The 16843-nt window shown below is 45.4% G+C and overlaps 1 protein-coding gene across 2 annotated transcripts in view; it reads left to right on the top strand.

Annotated features, from left to right (window-relative positions):
- LOC137532743 (GA-binding protein subunit beta-2-like) overlaps positions 1–16843 on the top strand; it is a 433369-nt gene that overhangs the window by 383263 nt on the left and 33263 nt on the right. For both annotated transcript variants that reach the window (XM_068253596.1, XM_068253597.1), the window contains exon 7: positions 7968–8080. In XM_068253596.1, the coding sequence (XP_068109697.1) occupies positions 7968–8080 (113 nt within the window). The remainder of the gene's footprint in view (positions 1–7967; positions 8081–16843) is intronic.

Below are 16843 nucleotides of genomic sequence, written 5' to 3'. Positions count from 1 at the left end.
AAAGGGGGCTGAATAATTACACACACCCCACTTTGCAGTTATTAATTTGTAAAAAAAATATTTGGAATGGTGTATGATTTTCGTTCCTCTCACGTGTACACCACTTTGTATTGGTCTTTCACGTGGAATTTCGATAAAATTGATTCATGTTTGTGGCAGTAATGTGACAAAATTTGGAAAACTTCAAGGGGGCCGAATACTTTTGCAAACCACTGTATATATAGGTAGGTAGGTAGGTAGGTAGATAGATTTATTGTATTTATAAAGCGCCAACATATTACGCAGCGCTGGACATTAGTTTAGGTTACGGACAATATTTAGGGGTGACATACAGCAAAATGACAATACCTGAATACAAGAAAGACCAGATCATGCAGCACAGTATGAGCACAAGGTAATGCTTAGTCACTGGAGGGGAGCATGGAGATTAGGCAAGTTAGGTTCACTCAGATGCATAGCATGGGTTTACAGTAATGGAGGTGCATGATCAGGTAGGACACAAAAGGAGGAGGACCCTGCCCAAAGGCTTACAATCTAGAGGGAGAGGTAAGGACACGAAAGGTAGGGGACCAGAGTTCAGCTGTGGGTTTAGAGCACTTGTGAGGGGTGGTAGGCCAGAGTGAAAAGGTGAGTTTTGAGGGCCTTCTTGAAGATGTTGAAGGAGGGAGCTGCCCTAATAGGTGGAGGTAGGGAGTTCCATAGTGTTGAAGCGGCTCTTGAGAAGTCCTGGAGGCGTGCATGGGACTGGGTGATGCGGGGGGAGGTTAGGTGAAGTTCATTGGAAGAGCGGAGTGAGCGGCTAGGTGTGTACCTCCGAGTAAGATTGGAAATGTAGGTTGGACAGGTTTTGTGGACAGATTTGTAGGTCATACACAGTATCTTGAATCAGATTTAGGACTGGATAGGAAGCCAGTGGAGGGATTCAAGGAGGGGATCCGCCGTGGTGGAGCGATGGGAGCAGTGGATAATTCTGGCTGCCGCATTCATGATTCATAGATATAAGATAGCTATATAGATATGATATAACTTTGGATCCCAAATCTGCTCTCCATGGTTTTAGCCAAAGTAGTTATCAAAAAAAAAAAAAAAAAGTTTCACTTACCTGGGGCTTCTACCAACCCCATGCAGCCATCCTGTGCTGTCGTAGTCGCTCACTGCTGCTCTGGTCCCCCTCCATCAACTAGTTGTTTTTTTTTTGCCCACCTCGGGGTCGGCGGGCCACATTGCGTACATTTTTACGCATTCCCGCTGGTGCAGGAACATTAACACATACATTTTTACATGTTAGTGGTTCAACGCGTAAATTTTTACGCATTGAACCACTAACACATAAAAACGTATGTGTTAATGTTCAGTGAGTGACTACGACAGCACAGGATGGTTGCATGGGGCTGGTAGAAGCCACAGGTAAGTCAAAACTCATTTTTTTTTTTTTTGCCTGATAACTCCTTTAAGGTCATTATCTACCAGTCTCTCCATGATGTCTTTAAAGATTGCTGAATCCTCTTTAGGTAATGTTGCATGCTTCCCTAGCCTTGATAATGATGCATCCACTGTAGGTGGGTTTTGAAGTAAAGGAACTTCATCCTCTTTTAATGGATATAATTTAGAAAAGCGATTATGGAATGATGGGTTTGTTTTTCACCCTTTTTCACTCTTTTACAATCACACTTTTAATTTCCTTCATTAATAAAAAAGTATTTGATTTTTTTTTTTTTTAGATGCGAATAATCTTTTAGTTCCTGCTCTGCAGGTGGATCTGGCCTCCTTGATCGCTGTGATAAATGGATTTGTAAGCTTAAAGTCGAATAGGCAAGGTGGTTCTCAGTCTTCCTCTTCGTCTGCTTCTACCATCTCTTGATGGTTGCTGAGCTGTAGATGAGTGAGCAAGAACTTCGTCTCGCACAACCTTCCTGATTATCTCCGTTATATCTTCAATCTTTTCCTCCTGCTGGCTGAAACATGAATCACATACAGTCTTGTCCGGCATTGCCGGTTTAGGACGGGCCCAGCATTGTCCCTTTGCAGGCAATTGTCTGTGAACAGAAGGAGATCTGCTCCTTGAATCGTGACGTCTTTGAGTATGATGACTAGATCTAGAAGAACGTCTTCTCCTGGATGGGCGAGACCTTGATCCTTGACCGTGAAGACTTATGATGTTTTTTCGCCTTATGTTTCTTTGGTCTGGATCTGGAGCGGGGACGTGGTCTATTAGATCTTGAATCCCCTTGTACCATCTGGTACGAGCTGCAAAACATAAGCAATAATTTAATTGTTTTTGTTAGTCTGCAGAATTGCTTTAGTTATAATTTTTTTTTTTTAAAAAGGTCCCTTTAAGAATCAAACCTTGCCCAGAAGGACCAGGATCATAATTGCTGGCGGGATTCACTGTGGGGAATAAAGAGCAAAAAGTAATTGATAGCTTTCATTGAAAGAAAACTTCAAATAGAACAAATTACAAGACTTGGTCTATAACTTACTTAGAGAGAAGAAATAAATGAACTGGTATTCCAAATGCTGTAATCTGTAACAGGATCAGCAGCACACAAACACCTCTCTCTGAGAGGAGCGGCGCTTCGGGGTTTAAATAGACCTCCCCCTATGCGTCCCGAGGTGTATTTGCGTAGGAAGTTCACGCTTGCCCTTAACAAACATGTCTGCCGCTTTCTCCCTCTGAGGTATGAAGAATGCGCCTATTCACGCGCATGCGCATACCTCACTTCCGGACGCGCTGAGCGGCATGGCGAGGAAAGGCAGAGAATCTAGCAGCGGACATCTCGTATTGATAGCGCAAACGACGCTCACATTCCCTACACCATCAGCCACTGCAAGCAGCACTAAACCTGCATCAGCCAGCAAAAAAGGAATTAATCAAGGAACCAAACATAATCCAGAACATAGTGGGATGTGGGTGTCAAAAACACCCTCTAGTGAAAAGATACAGGAGACAAAAGTGGCAGCTCAATGGTGTAGTATGTCAAAAACAATGGAACGTAATAAAAGTAAGACGCTACTCACAAAGGTGGGTTGCAGAGGGGCAACCGACCACAGGAAGCAGGTGGAGACAACAAACCCGACTCCACTCGGGATGGTCCCTAGGGACCTGGATGTGGTCGCTCTCCTTGGTAAAAGAAAGGGGACAGATGTCCGCCGTGGTCGAAGCCACGTGTGGTCTGTACCCACCCCTCAGACGGGTGAGGTAAGGGGGTATGATTGCACAATATGGGTATAAGAGGTGCCCTTGTGTAATAAAAGCATCTAAAAGCAGTTTAAAAACGGGAAATAAATTTGAGGTAGCTTACCTCAGTGACGAAAAAATCTTTGTATTTAACAGGTTTTTATTAGTAGCACAGGCAACGTGTTTCGCAGGTCAGAGCCCGCTTCCTCAGGCCAATAACAGTGCCTACATCAGTAAAAAAAAAAAGGCTCCTTAGCATACCAGAATCTTACAATATACATATATATATATACATATATACAACATAAGGTTATCGCATGAATTGCATATTTACATACGTTCATATCCACTTTCTGCACACCTAGAATGGTGGTTCATATATATTATAATTGGGAGTATTGACAACTGATAGTTATTAGTATTCAGGAGGCGTGCATAAATAAAAATGCTGCAGATGTATGCATCTAGAAACCATTATAAAAATGAATTAGTGCATAAATAATGGAATTGCTGCAATTCAATGTATATAAAAATCCTAGGGGAATGATAGGAAATGCCATTAAAAATAAAATTGCTGCAAGTCTATATGTATAAAAATCTAGGGGGATTGATAGTTGTCATTAAAGAGACTCTGAAGCGAAAATAAATCTCGCTTCAGAGCTCATAGTTAGCAGGGGCACGTGTGCCCCTGCTAAACCGCCGTTATAGCGCCGCTAAACGGGGGTCCCTTCACCCCCATACCCCCCACTGCGACACTTGGTCGCAGACTTGGTCGCTCCTGGAGGCAGAGCTAACGGCTGCAGCCCTGCCTCCAGTCGCGTCTATCAGCGGCGCATCGCCGCCTCTCCCCCGCCCTTCTCAGTGAAGGAAGACTGAGAGGGGCGGGGGAGAGGCGGAGATATGCGCTGACAGACGCGCGTGGGGCAGGGCTGCGGCGGTTAGCCCTGCCCCAACCAGGAAGCGCTCCCCCGCTGAAACGAGGGGATTTGGGGATCAGGGACCCCCGTTAAGCCGCGGGATAGCGGCGGTTTAGCAGGGGCACACATGCCCCTGCTATCTATGAGGTCTGAAGCGAGATTTATTCTCGCTTCAGACTCTCTTTAAATTATTTACATACATGAATCAATTGGTGATAAAAAAATGTGGTACTAAGATGACTTGGCCAGCTCTATACAAAGATGGAAGTTAGGGAGAAAGGAACACACAGCAGACAGTGCTAGACTCTATGGTCTCTGCTTATTTGCAAATTAAAAAGAGCTGGTCACAAAGTGAGATACAAAAACACATCATGTGCATCATCTAAATATCCAGCAGCAGGGGGAGCGCTTGTAGGCAGACAATAATGAAGAGCAGGTCAAGTTTATTTTTCAAGAATGTTGATGCGAACTCCTATGTCCATTTTAGGAGTTCGCATCACAAACCATCTAAGACTAATATTCCTTTTGGCCAGTTTAGGAGAATCAGAAAGAATTGTACAGATACATCCACATTTAAAATACAAGCCAATATCCTGCAGAAAAGAATTCAAGAGCGCTCTTTTCCTAAATCACTCATCAAATCAGCAAGAAATCGAGCACGACATCTAGACCAGGTATCTCTTCTATCCACATGTAAAAAAGAAAAACCCACCATGGCTACACAACCTTCCTTCATCACCCGTTTTTGTTCTAACCACAACAAGATTAGGTCAGTTGTAAATAAACACTGGACAACACTACAGAAAGATCCCTACCTATGCCCAAACTTGAATGCCAGACCCAAACTAGTTTTCAGAAGAGCAAAAACATTAAAAAACATACTTGCACCAAGTAAACCCAGAGCCCTTACCTCAGGTGAACCTTTCGCTTACAACAGACCATGCATACTAAGATGCAATTCCAGCAAATGTCGGGCATGTGAATACCTACATCCAGGAACTCTTTCCTTCACATGCAATATTACACACAAAATATTCAATATTCGCTAGTCTTTCAGCTGTAACACAACATGTCATTTATTTGATAACTTGTCCTTGTGACAAGTAATACGTTGGCAGAACAAGCCAACAGATGAGAGCCCGTATAGGCCAACACAAAAGAAATATTAACAAAGCATACCCTAAACACAGCCTATCTAGGCATTTTGCAGAACATAACGATTCAAATTAAAAACTTCATTTTTACACCAATTGAACACATCCCAGACCACCTTTCCCCCTACTGAACGGATGGCTCGATTACAGGCCCGAGAGATGTATTGGATCTTCAATCTTAGAACACTTAAGCCAGAAGGGCTAAATGAGTGCCTGGAACACAATTTTTAACCCCCCCCCCCCCCAAGCCACCTACTGCTCCTGCCAACACTCCTTCACCTTCATTTTTACCCCTCCTTTAGTCCATACCACCCTTTTTTTCCCATCCCCTCCCTCTGCACCACTTCCCCCACCGACCCACTATCCTTGCTACTGCCACACTCTCATCCCACACTCCCCACGATTTCCCTCACACCATGCAATCATGAGTAATGTGTATTTTTAACCGTGTACAAATTATTATCTGTATGTCCCCACTTACAACACTTCCATCCCTATTCATTAGAGACCACATTGTCACCATCACCCCATTAAAGTTAATATAATAACTGCTTACCTGTGCACCTAGTCTACAGTGAACGATTGCTACTAGAGCAAATAGCAGCAATTGTTCATTAAAGGGTGGGAGGAAACCGCTTTCAATTCTTTTTTTTAAAGAGTCTCCCAAAAAAACTCTTTTTACTTTACAGGTCTCTTTATCATTATTGCCGTTGCTGAGACGCTGCATCCCGCGGCTGAACACTCAATTAATACCCCCAAAATCCCGGGGAAAAATTCCACGACTTTCCAGGTCATGGATTTTGCTGCCCGGGGGAGGCAGAGCTTAGCGCTGTAGCTCTGCCTCCTTTCGCGCCAATCTGCGCTGATTGCCGCCTCTCCCCGCCCCTCTCAGTGAAAGAAGACTTAGAGGGGCAGGGAGAGGCAGCGAACAGTGCATATTGACACGAGTAGAGGCAGAGCTACTGCCCAAAGCTCTGCCTCTACTCGGAAGGAGCCCCAAAGCCTCCCCTGGGGATTTTGGTGGGATTAATTGAGTGTTCAGCCACGGGGATGCAGCGTTTCAGCTAGGACAATTAATGCTGAAGCGGCTTGTGAAGTAAAAACAGGTATTTTTGGAGGCTTCAGACTTTAAGAAATTCCATCAAGTGATTTTTAATTTTTTTTTAAATGGGTTGCATGTATCGGTCAGACATGCTGCAAGATGTAGGGCCGACTTGCTCGACTATCGATATCGGGACGAGCAAGGAAATCCCTGGTGCTGTTCACGCAGTGTATAAAGAGGTCTGTCAAGCTGCCCATACTCCATAGGCAGATTCCCGAATAAGCATGGAATCTGCCGAGTCTGCCGCCTCGCCAATGTTCCCCTTGTGTATAAATGTGCATGTATGTGTGCATGTATACATTACCTCTCCTGTGTCGTGGTCCCCTTCTGTCCACTTAATCTGCAGCTCCTTCCTTAGCAGTATACATGCTGCCGGCGCATAGCACGGACATGTGAAGTCACACATGCACCATGCTAGTGGCGTGTATAGGGCTGCACACATACATGCCCATTTATACACCGGGGGAACAGTGGAGAGGTAGCAGACTTAGACGATTCCCGAGAGATTTCATGCTTATTTTGGAATCTGACTGTGGTGTATGGGCAGCTTGACAGACCTCTCCCTAATCAGAGAGAGATTTGTCTCTCGGTCGAATCTGCTAATCATCGCCTGCTGTACGGCTACCTTAAAGGCCCATACACACAGCGATTTTTTTAAACGACGGGTCGTTTGGACGTCCCGTCGTTCAGCCGTTCGGACGCCAAATCGGGCGTGTGTACAGTCCGTCGCTCCGCTGATAAGACTGGTCTTGAGCGATCCGGCGGAACGCTCAAAACCACTCTTATCAGCTGAACGACGGACTGTACACACGCCCGATTTGGCGTCTGAACGTCCAAACGACCCATCGTTTAAAAAAATCGACGTGTGTATGGGCCTTAAGGCATACAATGGGACTAGTGACAGATATGGGCATGTCTGTCGTTCAGCTGATAAGACTGGTTTTGAGCGATCCGCCAGGCGGATCGCTCAAGACCAGTCTTATCAGCTGAACGACGGACTGTACACACGCCCGATTTGGCGTCTGAACGACGGGACGTCCAAACGACCCGTCGTTTAAAAAAAATCCGACGTGTGTATGGGCCTTAAGGCATACAATGGAACTAGTGACAGATATGGGCATGTTTGCATAGCCTTACCACATTTTCTGATTAGTCCTGTGAGGCTCAGTTCTCCTGTAAGAGGCTCTTTTAGTGGGCGCGAGTTTATAAGTTGTTGCTTTGACCTGGAAGACTTAGCTCTGTGCATGACAAGTAATGTGTCCTGATAAGTTACCTTTTTCTACTATAAAAGCTCTGCTTATTCTGGCTAAGTGCTGAGTCATACTGCAGATTGTTTTCAAATCCATTAGTGCTGTGTTTAGGTTTTTAAGAACACTCTCCCATGAACTTGCATAAAAATTGTGAATGCAGCTATTTTGGCACACTTTTAGTCAATTGGGGCATGTTTTGAAAAATGCAAAGGTAGTACCAATAAATCAAAAAGCGCTCAGTCGTGTTCCGCCCTGAAAAAAAAAACGAAAAAAAAGCAGTTTGTGGGCAGTGTTGGCATATGATAGCTGAAGTCTGCTGAAATGGTCTTCCATGGAGTGTAATTGGCACTCTCTCTTTTTTATTAGTTGTTGCAGTACCTGAAGAGGATGTCATAGAAGAGGTAGTGGAAGAGTTGGAGTCTCCACCAAACAAGAGACTGAAGATTGAAGTGGTTGAGAATAACTCAGAAAATAGCACGGTATGAGGGTAATCGGACAAAAGCACTTAATTGAACCTGACACAAATTTGACCATTAGAAACTACACAATCCAAATATACTCTACATACAGCATATGCTTCCTAATCTCAATATAGTGCATATAAGCTAGTTGTTTTTTTTTTTTTTAAAGCAGGATTGTCAGCCATGAAATCAAATTCCATTTACCCAGTACTGCATTGCAAGCATTCCAATATCATCATAAATGTGTTCAGTAATGAATCGTATCTCATTCAGCCTGGCTCTATTCTGGTACATTGCCAGGGAGAAGAAAGCTTGCCATCTCCCCTCCCAAATTCCTGCTCCTCAGACTGTGGAGTCAGAGTTGGAGTCGAACAGTTGGAACAATTTTTGTGTACCTGGAGTCAGAATAGGTAAAAAATACAGACTCTGACTCCTAGTGAACTTAAACTGTAAAAGAGAAAATATGAGAAAATGTTCTATTTTTCAGATGGTCATCATAAATAACTTACATATACAGTAAGTCAGATTTACATGTCTGATTGTGACTGTATATCTGATGTGTACGCAGCAATATTTTAAATATAAATAACATCTCTATTGTAAGAATAAAGCATGATGTGTAGTTGTGTCACTAGCAGGGCTAGTAAATGATTCTGCGTTGATGCAGGTTTATGCAAATTTTGTATGCAAATTCATGCACTCCCTTTACTCATGAAATCAGTTACTTTGATATGTTGTTACAATTGGGTTTGGTGACTACGAATTATGCTACACAGTAGTATCTATACAGTCCTTGCAGAGCTGCTGTGAATCCACTGAGAATGTTGTGCACATTGAATGCAGAGGTGTTGTCTATCACCCCTAAACCTGGTTCAGATTGTGCATGAAGAATGTGCAATAGAGGATGAATCCCCTTTCTCCTCCACATCACTTTTAGATGTACCCACAGTTAGATTGCCTAGGGCCTGATCGATGTTCCTTGTTTCTGTCTCTGCCCTCTACAAGTACCCAAGGACTAGTGTTCACTTCTGTTTAACAGCTACTCTACTGCAATGTCCTATGTAGGGTTGCAACAGTATGAATTTCCACGGTATGATAACGTCTAAAAAAAAATTACCACGGTATGACGATATACAGTATGACACAATTATTTGAATTCGGCTTCCAGCTATTGCTGGCTGCCAAATTAGTGTTTTATAGTAATTTGTACTCTGTCTTTTGACGGTGCCCAAATTACTCAATGAGCACCGCTATAGCCTTAAAGTGTACCCGAGGCGACATGAGATAAACATGTTTATGTTCAGTACTAAACATATTAATAACCAGGCTGTTTTATTTTGCTACCTGGAAGAGTTAATTTTTAAGGATGGAAGTTACAGCTTATGGTGCCCACCCCCCCCCCCCCCCCCACACACACAAACACACACACCATATGGTAGCCAGTTATAGGTGCCTCCAGTATAGCTAGTTAGGTATAGGTGACCCTAGTATGAGTAGCCAGGAATGGGTGGCCGCAGTATAGGTAGCCAGGATAGATGCAGCTAGTATAAAGAGCCAGTTGGGGGAGGGGGGACGCAGCGGCGGGGTGAAACAAATACTTGCCGGGGTCCTGCACGCGTGTACGTACTTCTTTCTTCCTGTTCTTGCGTTCCATCTCCCTGTAACAGTGCCCAGGGGGTGCTGTTACAGGGAGATGGAATGCAAGAACAGAGAGGAGGAAGTAAGTGGTACACGCAAGCAGGACCCCGGCAGGTGGGTATTTGTTTCACTCCGTCGATGCGCCGCCCCCTACCCCCGAAAACTGGTAAACCGCAATTGTGCATTGTATGATTACCATACACAATCAAACTGCTGTATATCGTCATACCGTGGCAACCCTAATCCTATGTTTAACCACTTCACAACTGAGGGGTTTTACCCCTTCAGCATCCAAGCAATTTTCACCTTTCAGCTCTCCTTCCATTCATTTGCCAATAACTTTATCTCTACTTATCAGAATGAAATGTGTTAAATTTGTTTTTTTTTAATCACTAATTAGGCTTACTTTGGGTGGTACATTATGCCAAGAATTATTTTATTCTAAATGTTTTTTAATGGAAAAGTTTTTTTTTCAGTTTTGGGCCATTATAATTTTTAAATAGTGCATGCTACCGTAATTAAAATCCACATAATTTGCCCATTTGTACCGGTTATTACACCATTTAAATAATGTCCCTATCACAAGGTCTGGCGCCAATATTTTATTAGGAAGTAAAGATGCATTTTTTTCAGTTTTGCATCCATCACTAATAAAAAGCCCATAATTTATAAAGTAACAGTATTATACCCTCTTGACATACATATTAAAAAAAGTTCAGTCCCTAAGTAAACTATTTATGTATTTTTTATCATTGTAAATTTATTTTATTTATTTGTTTTACAAAAAAAAATAAATGTTGGTAACTATTGGAGAGTGTGGGAGGTAAGGGGTTAATTTAAAATGTAAAAACAGGTCTTTGCATTTAAAAAAAAAATGCTTTTAGATGTAGTTTTACTATTTGGCCACAAGATGGCCTCAGTCTTTTTTTTAAGCATCCTGTAAGCGAAATATGTATGCTTACAGGAAGTGTACTGAGGATGAGAAACTTTATTTATTAGAATGATCGTGCAGCTTCTCATAAATTGCGCCGATCATTGCTACGGGGACTTAGATCAATGATTAGGAATTGCTTTCCCATTCATTGATCTCCTGGTGGGCAGATGGCAACATGAACGAGCGCACAAATAAGCGGGAGTGCGTACAGCAGTGGTTGCAGCGGGAGTACGTATATTTACTCCCCTGGGCGGTTAAGTGAAGTCTGCAGGGGAGTAGATATACTGTACTGAAGCTGTGAAGTGGTTAATTAAAATGCATCTCTGGTGTACATCAAAAACACAGAGGTTTGCTAATGCTTAAAGGGAAGATCCGAGGGGTAAAAAAAAATAAATTCTATTTGCCTAGGGCAGGGGTCTCAAACTCGCGGCCCGCGGGCCATTTGCGGCCCTCGATACAATATTTTGTGGCCCTCGCCGGCAAAAGCTTCCTTATAGTTTGCTTCAGTGCTCCCAAGTAATCCGCCGCATCCCCGATGCTAAGCGAGGGCTGCAGAGCCCCCAAATCGCCCGGGGGGCAATCCGCCGGCATTTCCTTTCAGCTTCAGCTCTGCCCCTCCTGACGTCAGTCGCCACATGGATCGCCGCCTCTCCCCGCCCCTCTCTGTGAAGGAAGAGTGAGAGGGGCGAGCAGAGGCGGCGATGCGCAGCGATTGTGAAATTCCTTATGCGGCCCAGCCTCATCCTGACTTTGCCTCCTGCGGCCCCCAGGTAAATTGAGTTTGAGACCCCTGACCTAGGGCTTCCTCCTGCCCCAGGCAGCTGATATGTCCCTTACCGCAGCTCCATTGTCCCCTCCATTGCACATGCCAACCTTGCTAAGTCAGCATCTTCTGCACGAGCGCGCCGCTCGTGATTGCGCTCACATGGTCTGGAGCATTCTGCACAGGTGCAGTACTTCTGCACCTGTGGCAGAACGGTCCAGACCACATGAGCGCGATCACGAGCGGCGCGATAATGCAGGCGCAGTAGATGCCGACCTGGCAAAGTTGGCATCTGCAACGGAGGAGACCCTGGGAAACCGGAGCTGCAGCGAGGGACTTATCGGCTTCCAGGTACTGGAGGATGCCCCGGTTAAGTATAACTGTTTTTTTTTTTTTCCTCGGGTCTTTCCTTTAAAAGTTAGTGTCCCAAAACATTGTCTGTTAAATAAGATTCACTGGAACCCCGTTTTAGCTGGGTTCCAGTGCATAGGTCTTCCCCCTTGCAGAAAATGGTCCTGGCCTTTTCTATATCGGATATAGCAAAGGTAGGACCTTTTTTCCAGGACGTCTCAGGACAGCAACCATGAGACTCGTCTCCCTCCATTTCCAACTGGGCAGGATGCTAGTTAAAATAATTAGCATAATTGATTAGGCAGGCATAGTACATAAGGCAACATTCCCTTACCCTCATCAGTTGTTTTCCTGTCCAGCAGGATGCTGGTTGTGTGGGGAGAGCTAGCCAACCATGATAGATTTCAGGAGCCGCGGCATCCAAGTGTCCCCTGTGTCAGCACTGGTCAGGCGAGCCAGCGCGGGTGCTTGCTGCCTGCATCGGCTTCTCCCCCAGTCTGTGTTGCACGCCGGAGCGGCTTCCGCCAGAGAATGCGCACAGGGGGACATGTGACTTCCGCATTACGTGACCGAGGAGGAAGTAGGATGCGTTCCATGGCTTGGCGTGCGTCCCAGCGGATATCTCGCCGCATTTAGCCACTGATTGAGCTAGTCTGCTCACTATTTCTAAGATAAAGCAAACCTTTATTATGTTTGGGCGGAAACCTTCAGGTGAGCTATTCAAGGGTTGTGCATCCTGGTCAGACTTGTGTATGCTGAACATGGAAGCGTCCGCAGGCTCTTGCTCCCAGGGTTCTGAGGAGACAAGCTCCACTCCCTCTCTGGTATGTGTCTTCTGTTATAATGTCTTTATACCGGCTATTATTTGAGGGTTATCAGGCACCCTCCGCTGGCTCCTCAGTTTTAAAGAGAACTCGAGGTGTGTTTAAAGAATGTTCTCTGCATACAGAGGCTGGATCTGCCTATACAGCCCAGCCTCTGTTGCTATCCCAAACCCCACTAAGGTCCCCCTGCACTCTGCAATCCCTCATAAATCACAGCCGTGCTGTGAGGCTGTGTTTACATCTGTAGTGTCAGTCTCAGCTGCTCCCCAGCCTCCTGCATAGCTCCGGTCCCTGCCCCCGTCCCTTCCCTCCAATCAGCAGGGAGGGAAGGGATGCAGGCGGGGACTGGAGTTCTGCAGGAGGCGGGGAGAGCAGCAGACTGACACTATTGAGATAAACACAGCCAGCTATGACAAGCTGTTTGTCAGCAGCGTGGCTGTGATTTATGAGGGATTGCAGAGTGCAGGAGGACCTTAGGGGGGTTTGGGATAGCAACAGAGGCTGGGCTGTATAGGCAGATCCAGCCTCTGTATGCAGATAACATTCTTCAAACCCACCTCGGGTTCTCTTTAACTTGGTTTCCTTCTCGGAAACACCTACGAGGAATGGCTCCCTTTATTTTTATTTATTTATATTGTTTTAACCTCACTAAGTGGTGAGGTAAAGAGACAACTGAGTGGCTTAGGTGATTGTTGTGATGCTAGTGGCGTCTTTTTTGCTTACTCTGTTTTCTGCCGAACACGGTATTCGGATGTCGATCTCTTTGCCTTCTGTATGCATTTGTGTGGGCTAGGATCGTTGCACTCTCCCACAGCTGCTGAGTTTATTTTGCTGAATTGGTGTCCTCTTGGCAGCACTGTGCATGCATGAAATCCCTGGGCCACAAGCGATGGTTTGGAGGCTGGCGCTGGTAGAGGTGAGTGCACTAATGATGCATTTTTTGCAGGGATATACACTCATATGGTTCAGATTAGAGTGTGATTTTCCCCCTGTGTGTTTTACCCTCTCTCTTTTCCTCTATAATCTAGTAAGCTAAAAGTGAATGCTATTGCAACATTGGGCTTTCCCAGCATTATAACGAGAAGATTTGTCAAGCCTCCACTAAATCTGTGGTAGCTGTAGTGATTGACAATTTACATAAAGAGCTAATGGAAACTTTCAGGGTAATGAGAGTTTCAAGGAGTCATTTGCCTCCCATTTGATTGGTCAGGCCTGCAGTAAACCTATGCTAACCGTAGAGACAGACAATTGTTTGCAGGGATGTGCACTCACATGGTTGATTTTCGAGTGATTTTTCCCTGGTATAAGTTTATACTTTCTCTTGTCCTCTGTGTCCATGCAATCTAGCAGTGGGTGCAAAGCAGGAGGTGAATTGTTGCCATTGCGGCAAAAGGCTTCCCCAGGGTTATAATAAGATGAATTGTCAAACCTGAACTGAAGCAATGTTAATTGACAATCTATGGAAATTTTCAGGAAGTGAATCTCTGGGTAGTTTCAAGGAGTTCCTTGTTTTAAACTTGTTGCGGATCTGTTTTGCATTTGCATTGGTTTCACATCTGTTTTGCTTTTGCATTTGTTTCAGATCTGTTTTGCATTGGTTTTCAGATCTGTTTTGCATTGGTTTTCAGATCAATTTTGCATTATTTTCCGATCTGTTTTGCATTTGCATTGGGTTCAGATCTGGTTTGCATTTGGTTTGATTTCAGATCTGGTTTGCGTTTGCATTGGTTTCAGATCTATTTTGCATTTTGTTTCAGATCTGTCTTGCTTTTGCATTGGTTTCAGATCTGTTTTGTATGTGTTCCAGATCTGTTTTGTTTTAGTACAAAACATTAAGTGGAAATCCACACCACCTCTCAGGATAGGCCCCGTTCACACTTGCGGTTTTGCAAAAACCGCACCGGAGCCGGATCGGACCTGAACCATACGGTTCCTGTCCGGATCCGGTCCGGTTGCATACGGTTTCCGTGCGGTATGAACACGGTTCCGGTCCGGATCCGGATTCTTAAAGAGATAACAACCTGTATAAATACCTGGGGTTCTGGGAGGTCAGCAGAAGCTCTGGGGTCATTGTTGGAGAAAGCTGGACGTGTGGAGACCATCCTTGGATACAGAGACAGCAGTTGGGACCATGGATCCAGTCATTTTTTACGCTTATTACCTGGGAATTCTCTCCTTCCTGTTGTTTACCTACTACTATGTGGGGAGAAGGCGTGCTCCTCGCAGGAGATGGTGGGTGCACCCTCTACTAGCCAGGAGGCAGAGGAAGGGAGAGTTCCAGGCCCTCTACCGGGACCTCAGACGACACCCACAGAAGTTCTACAGCTACACTCGGATGTCTATTCCCCTGTAAGTATATAGGCCTAAATACACCAACCCCCACCATTCCTAAACACCCCACCCTCACCCCCACAACACCTCATCCCTGTATACCTAGCTAAACACACCACCCTGACCCCCACACCCCTGTATACCTAGCTATACAGTACACCCCCACCCTCCACAACACTCCCAAACCTCTGTAAACACACCTCCCCCATCCTCCACCCAACACCTTGTCCCACAACATACTTTACAGCTTCTTCCTTTCCATCTCCTGACAGGTTTGATACCCTTTTGGAGATGGTGAAGGATGACCTTAGGAAGAAGGATACCACGTTCAGGAGAGCAGTCACACCACAAGAACTACTCATCACACTGAGGTATGTAAAAACAAATTTTTTTATTGCAAAAACAACCACTTTCCAACATGGAAACATTCTTCCAACATGGAAGACAAAAAAATAACATATCTATGGTATAGCCTGGTCAGTTTTAAGGAACACCAACCACCAACTTTGTGCTGGAAGAGTTGTAGGGCATAGCTGCCCAAGTGTCTTTCGGGGACACCAGGCCCTAATAAATTGAAGTGCTTCAAAAACCTAACCACTGGCACAGGACCCTCTGAGCCATGGATGAAGGACACAGGTCAGTGAAAAGGCTAGGCCTCTCACCGACCAGTCAAGGTGTCCTTCATCCATGGCTCCAAGGGTCTTGTGCAAGTGGTTAGGAACAAGAACAAAGTGAGGAGCAAGAGGAACCGATGGCAGAGGAGCAGGACTACAGGTGCAGTGCAACAGGCACAAGGTTGTGACCCAGGTAGTGTCTTTCGGGGACACCAGGCCCTAAAATTGAAGTGCTTTAAAAACCTAACCACTGGCACAGGACCCTCTGAGGCATGGATGAAGGACACAGGTCAGTGAAAAGGCTAGGCCTCTCACCGACCAGTCAAGGTGTCCTTCATCCATGGTTCAAAGGGTCTTGTGCAAGTGGTTAGGAACAAGAACAAAGTGAGGAGCAAGAGGAACCGATGGCAGAGGAGCAGGACTACAGGTGCAGTGCAACAGGCACAAGGTTGTGACCCAGGTAGTGTCTTTCGGGGACACCAGGCCCTAAATTATTAGTGCTTCTAAAACCTAACCACTGGCACAGGACCCTCTGAGCCATGGATGAAGGACACAGGTCAGTGAAAAGGCTAGGCCTCTCACCGACCAGTGTAGGTGTCCTTCATCCATGGTTTCAAGGGTCTTGTGCAAGTGGTTAGGAACAAGAACAAAGTGAGGAGCAAGAGGAACCGATGGCAGAGGAGCAGGACTACAGGTGCAGTGCAACAGGCACAAGGTTGTGACCCAGGTAGTGTCTTTCGGGGACACCAGGCCCTAAATTATTAGTGCTTCTAAAACCTAACCACTGGCACAGGACCCTCTGAGCCATGGATGAAGGACACAGGTCAGTGAAAAGGCTAGGCCTCTCACCGACCAGTGAAGGTGTCCTTCACCCATGGCTCCAAGGGTCTTGTGCAAGTGATTAGGATCAACAAAGTAAGGAACAAGAGGAATCAAAGGCACAGGAGCAGGACTACAGGTGCAGTGCAACAGGCACAAGGTTGTGACCCAGGTAGTGTCTTTCGGGGACACCAGGCCCTAAATTATTAGTGCTTCTAAAACCTAACCACTGGCACAGGACCCTCTGAGCCATGGATGAAGGACACAGGTCAGTGAAAAGGCTAGGCCTCTCACCGACCAGTGAAGGTGTCCTTCACCCATGGCTCCAAGGGTCTTGTGCAAGTGATTAGGAACAACAAAGTAAGGAACAAGAGGAATCAAAGGCACAGGTGCAGGACTACAGGTGCAGTGCAACAGGCACAAGGTTGTGACCCAGGTAGTGTCTTTCGGGGACACCAGGCCCTAAATTATTAGTGCTTCTAAAACCTAACGACTGGCACAGGACCC

This window comes from Hyperolius riggenbachi, chromosome 9, assembly GCF_040937935.1.
Source record: "Hyperolius riggenbachi isolate aHypRig1 chromosome 9, aHypRig1.pri, whole genome shotgun sequence".
Lineage (NCBI taxonomy): Eukaryota > Metazoa > Chordata > Amphibia > Anura > Hyperoliidae > Hyperolius > Hyperolius riggenbachi.
The sequence above is the reverse complement of the archived record's forward strand: the minus strand, read 5'-3'. Positions and strand labels throughout refer to the sequence as shown.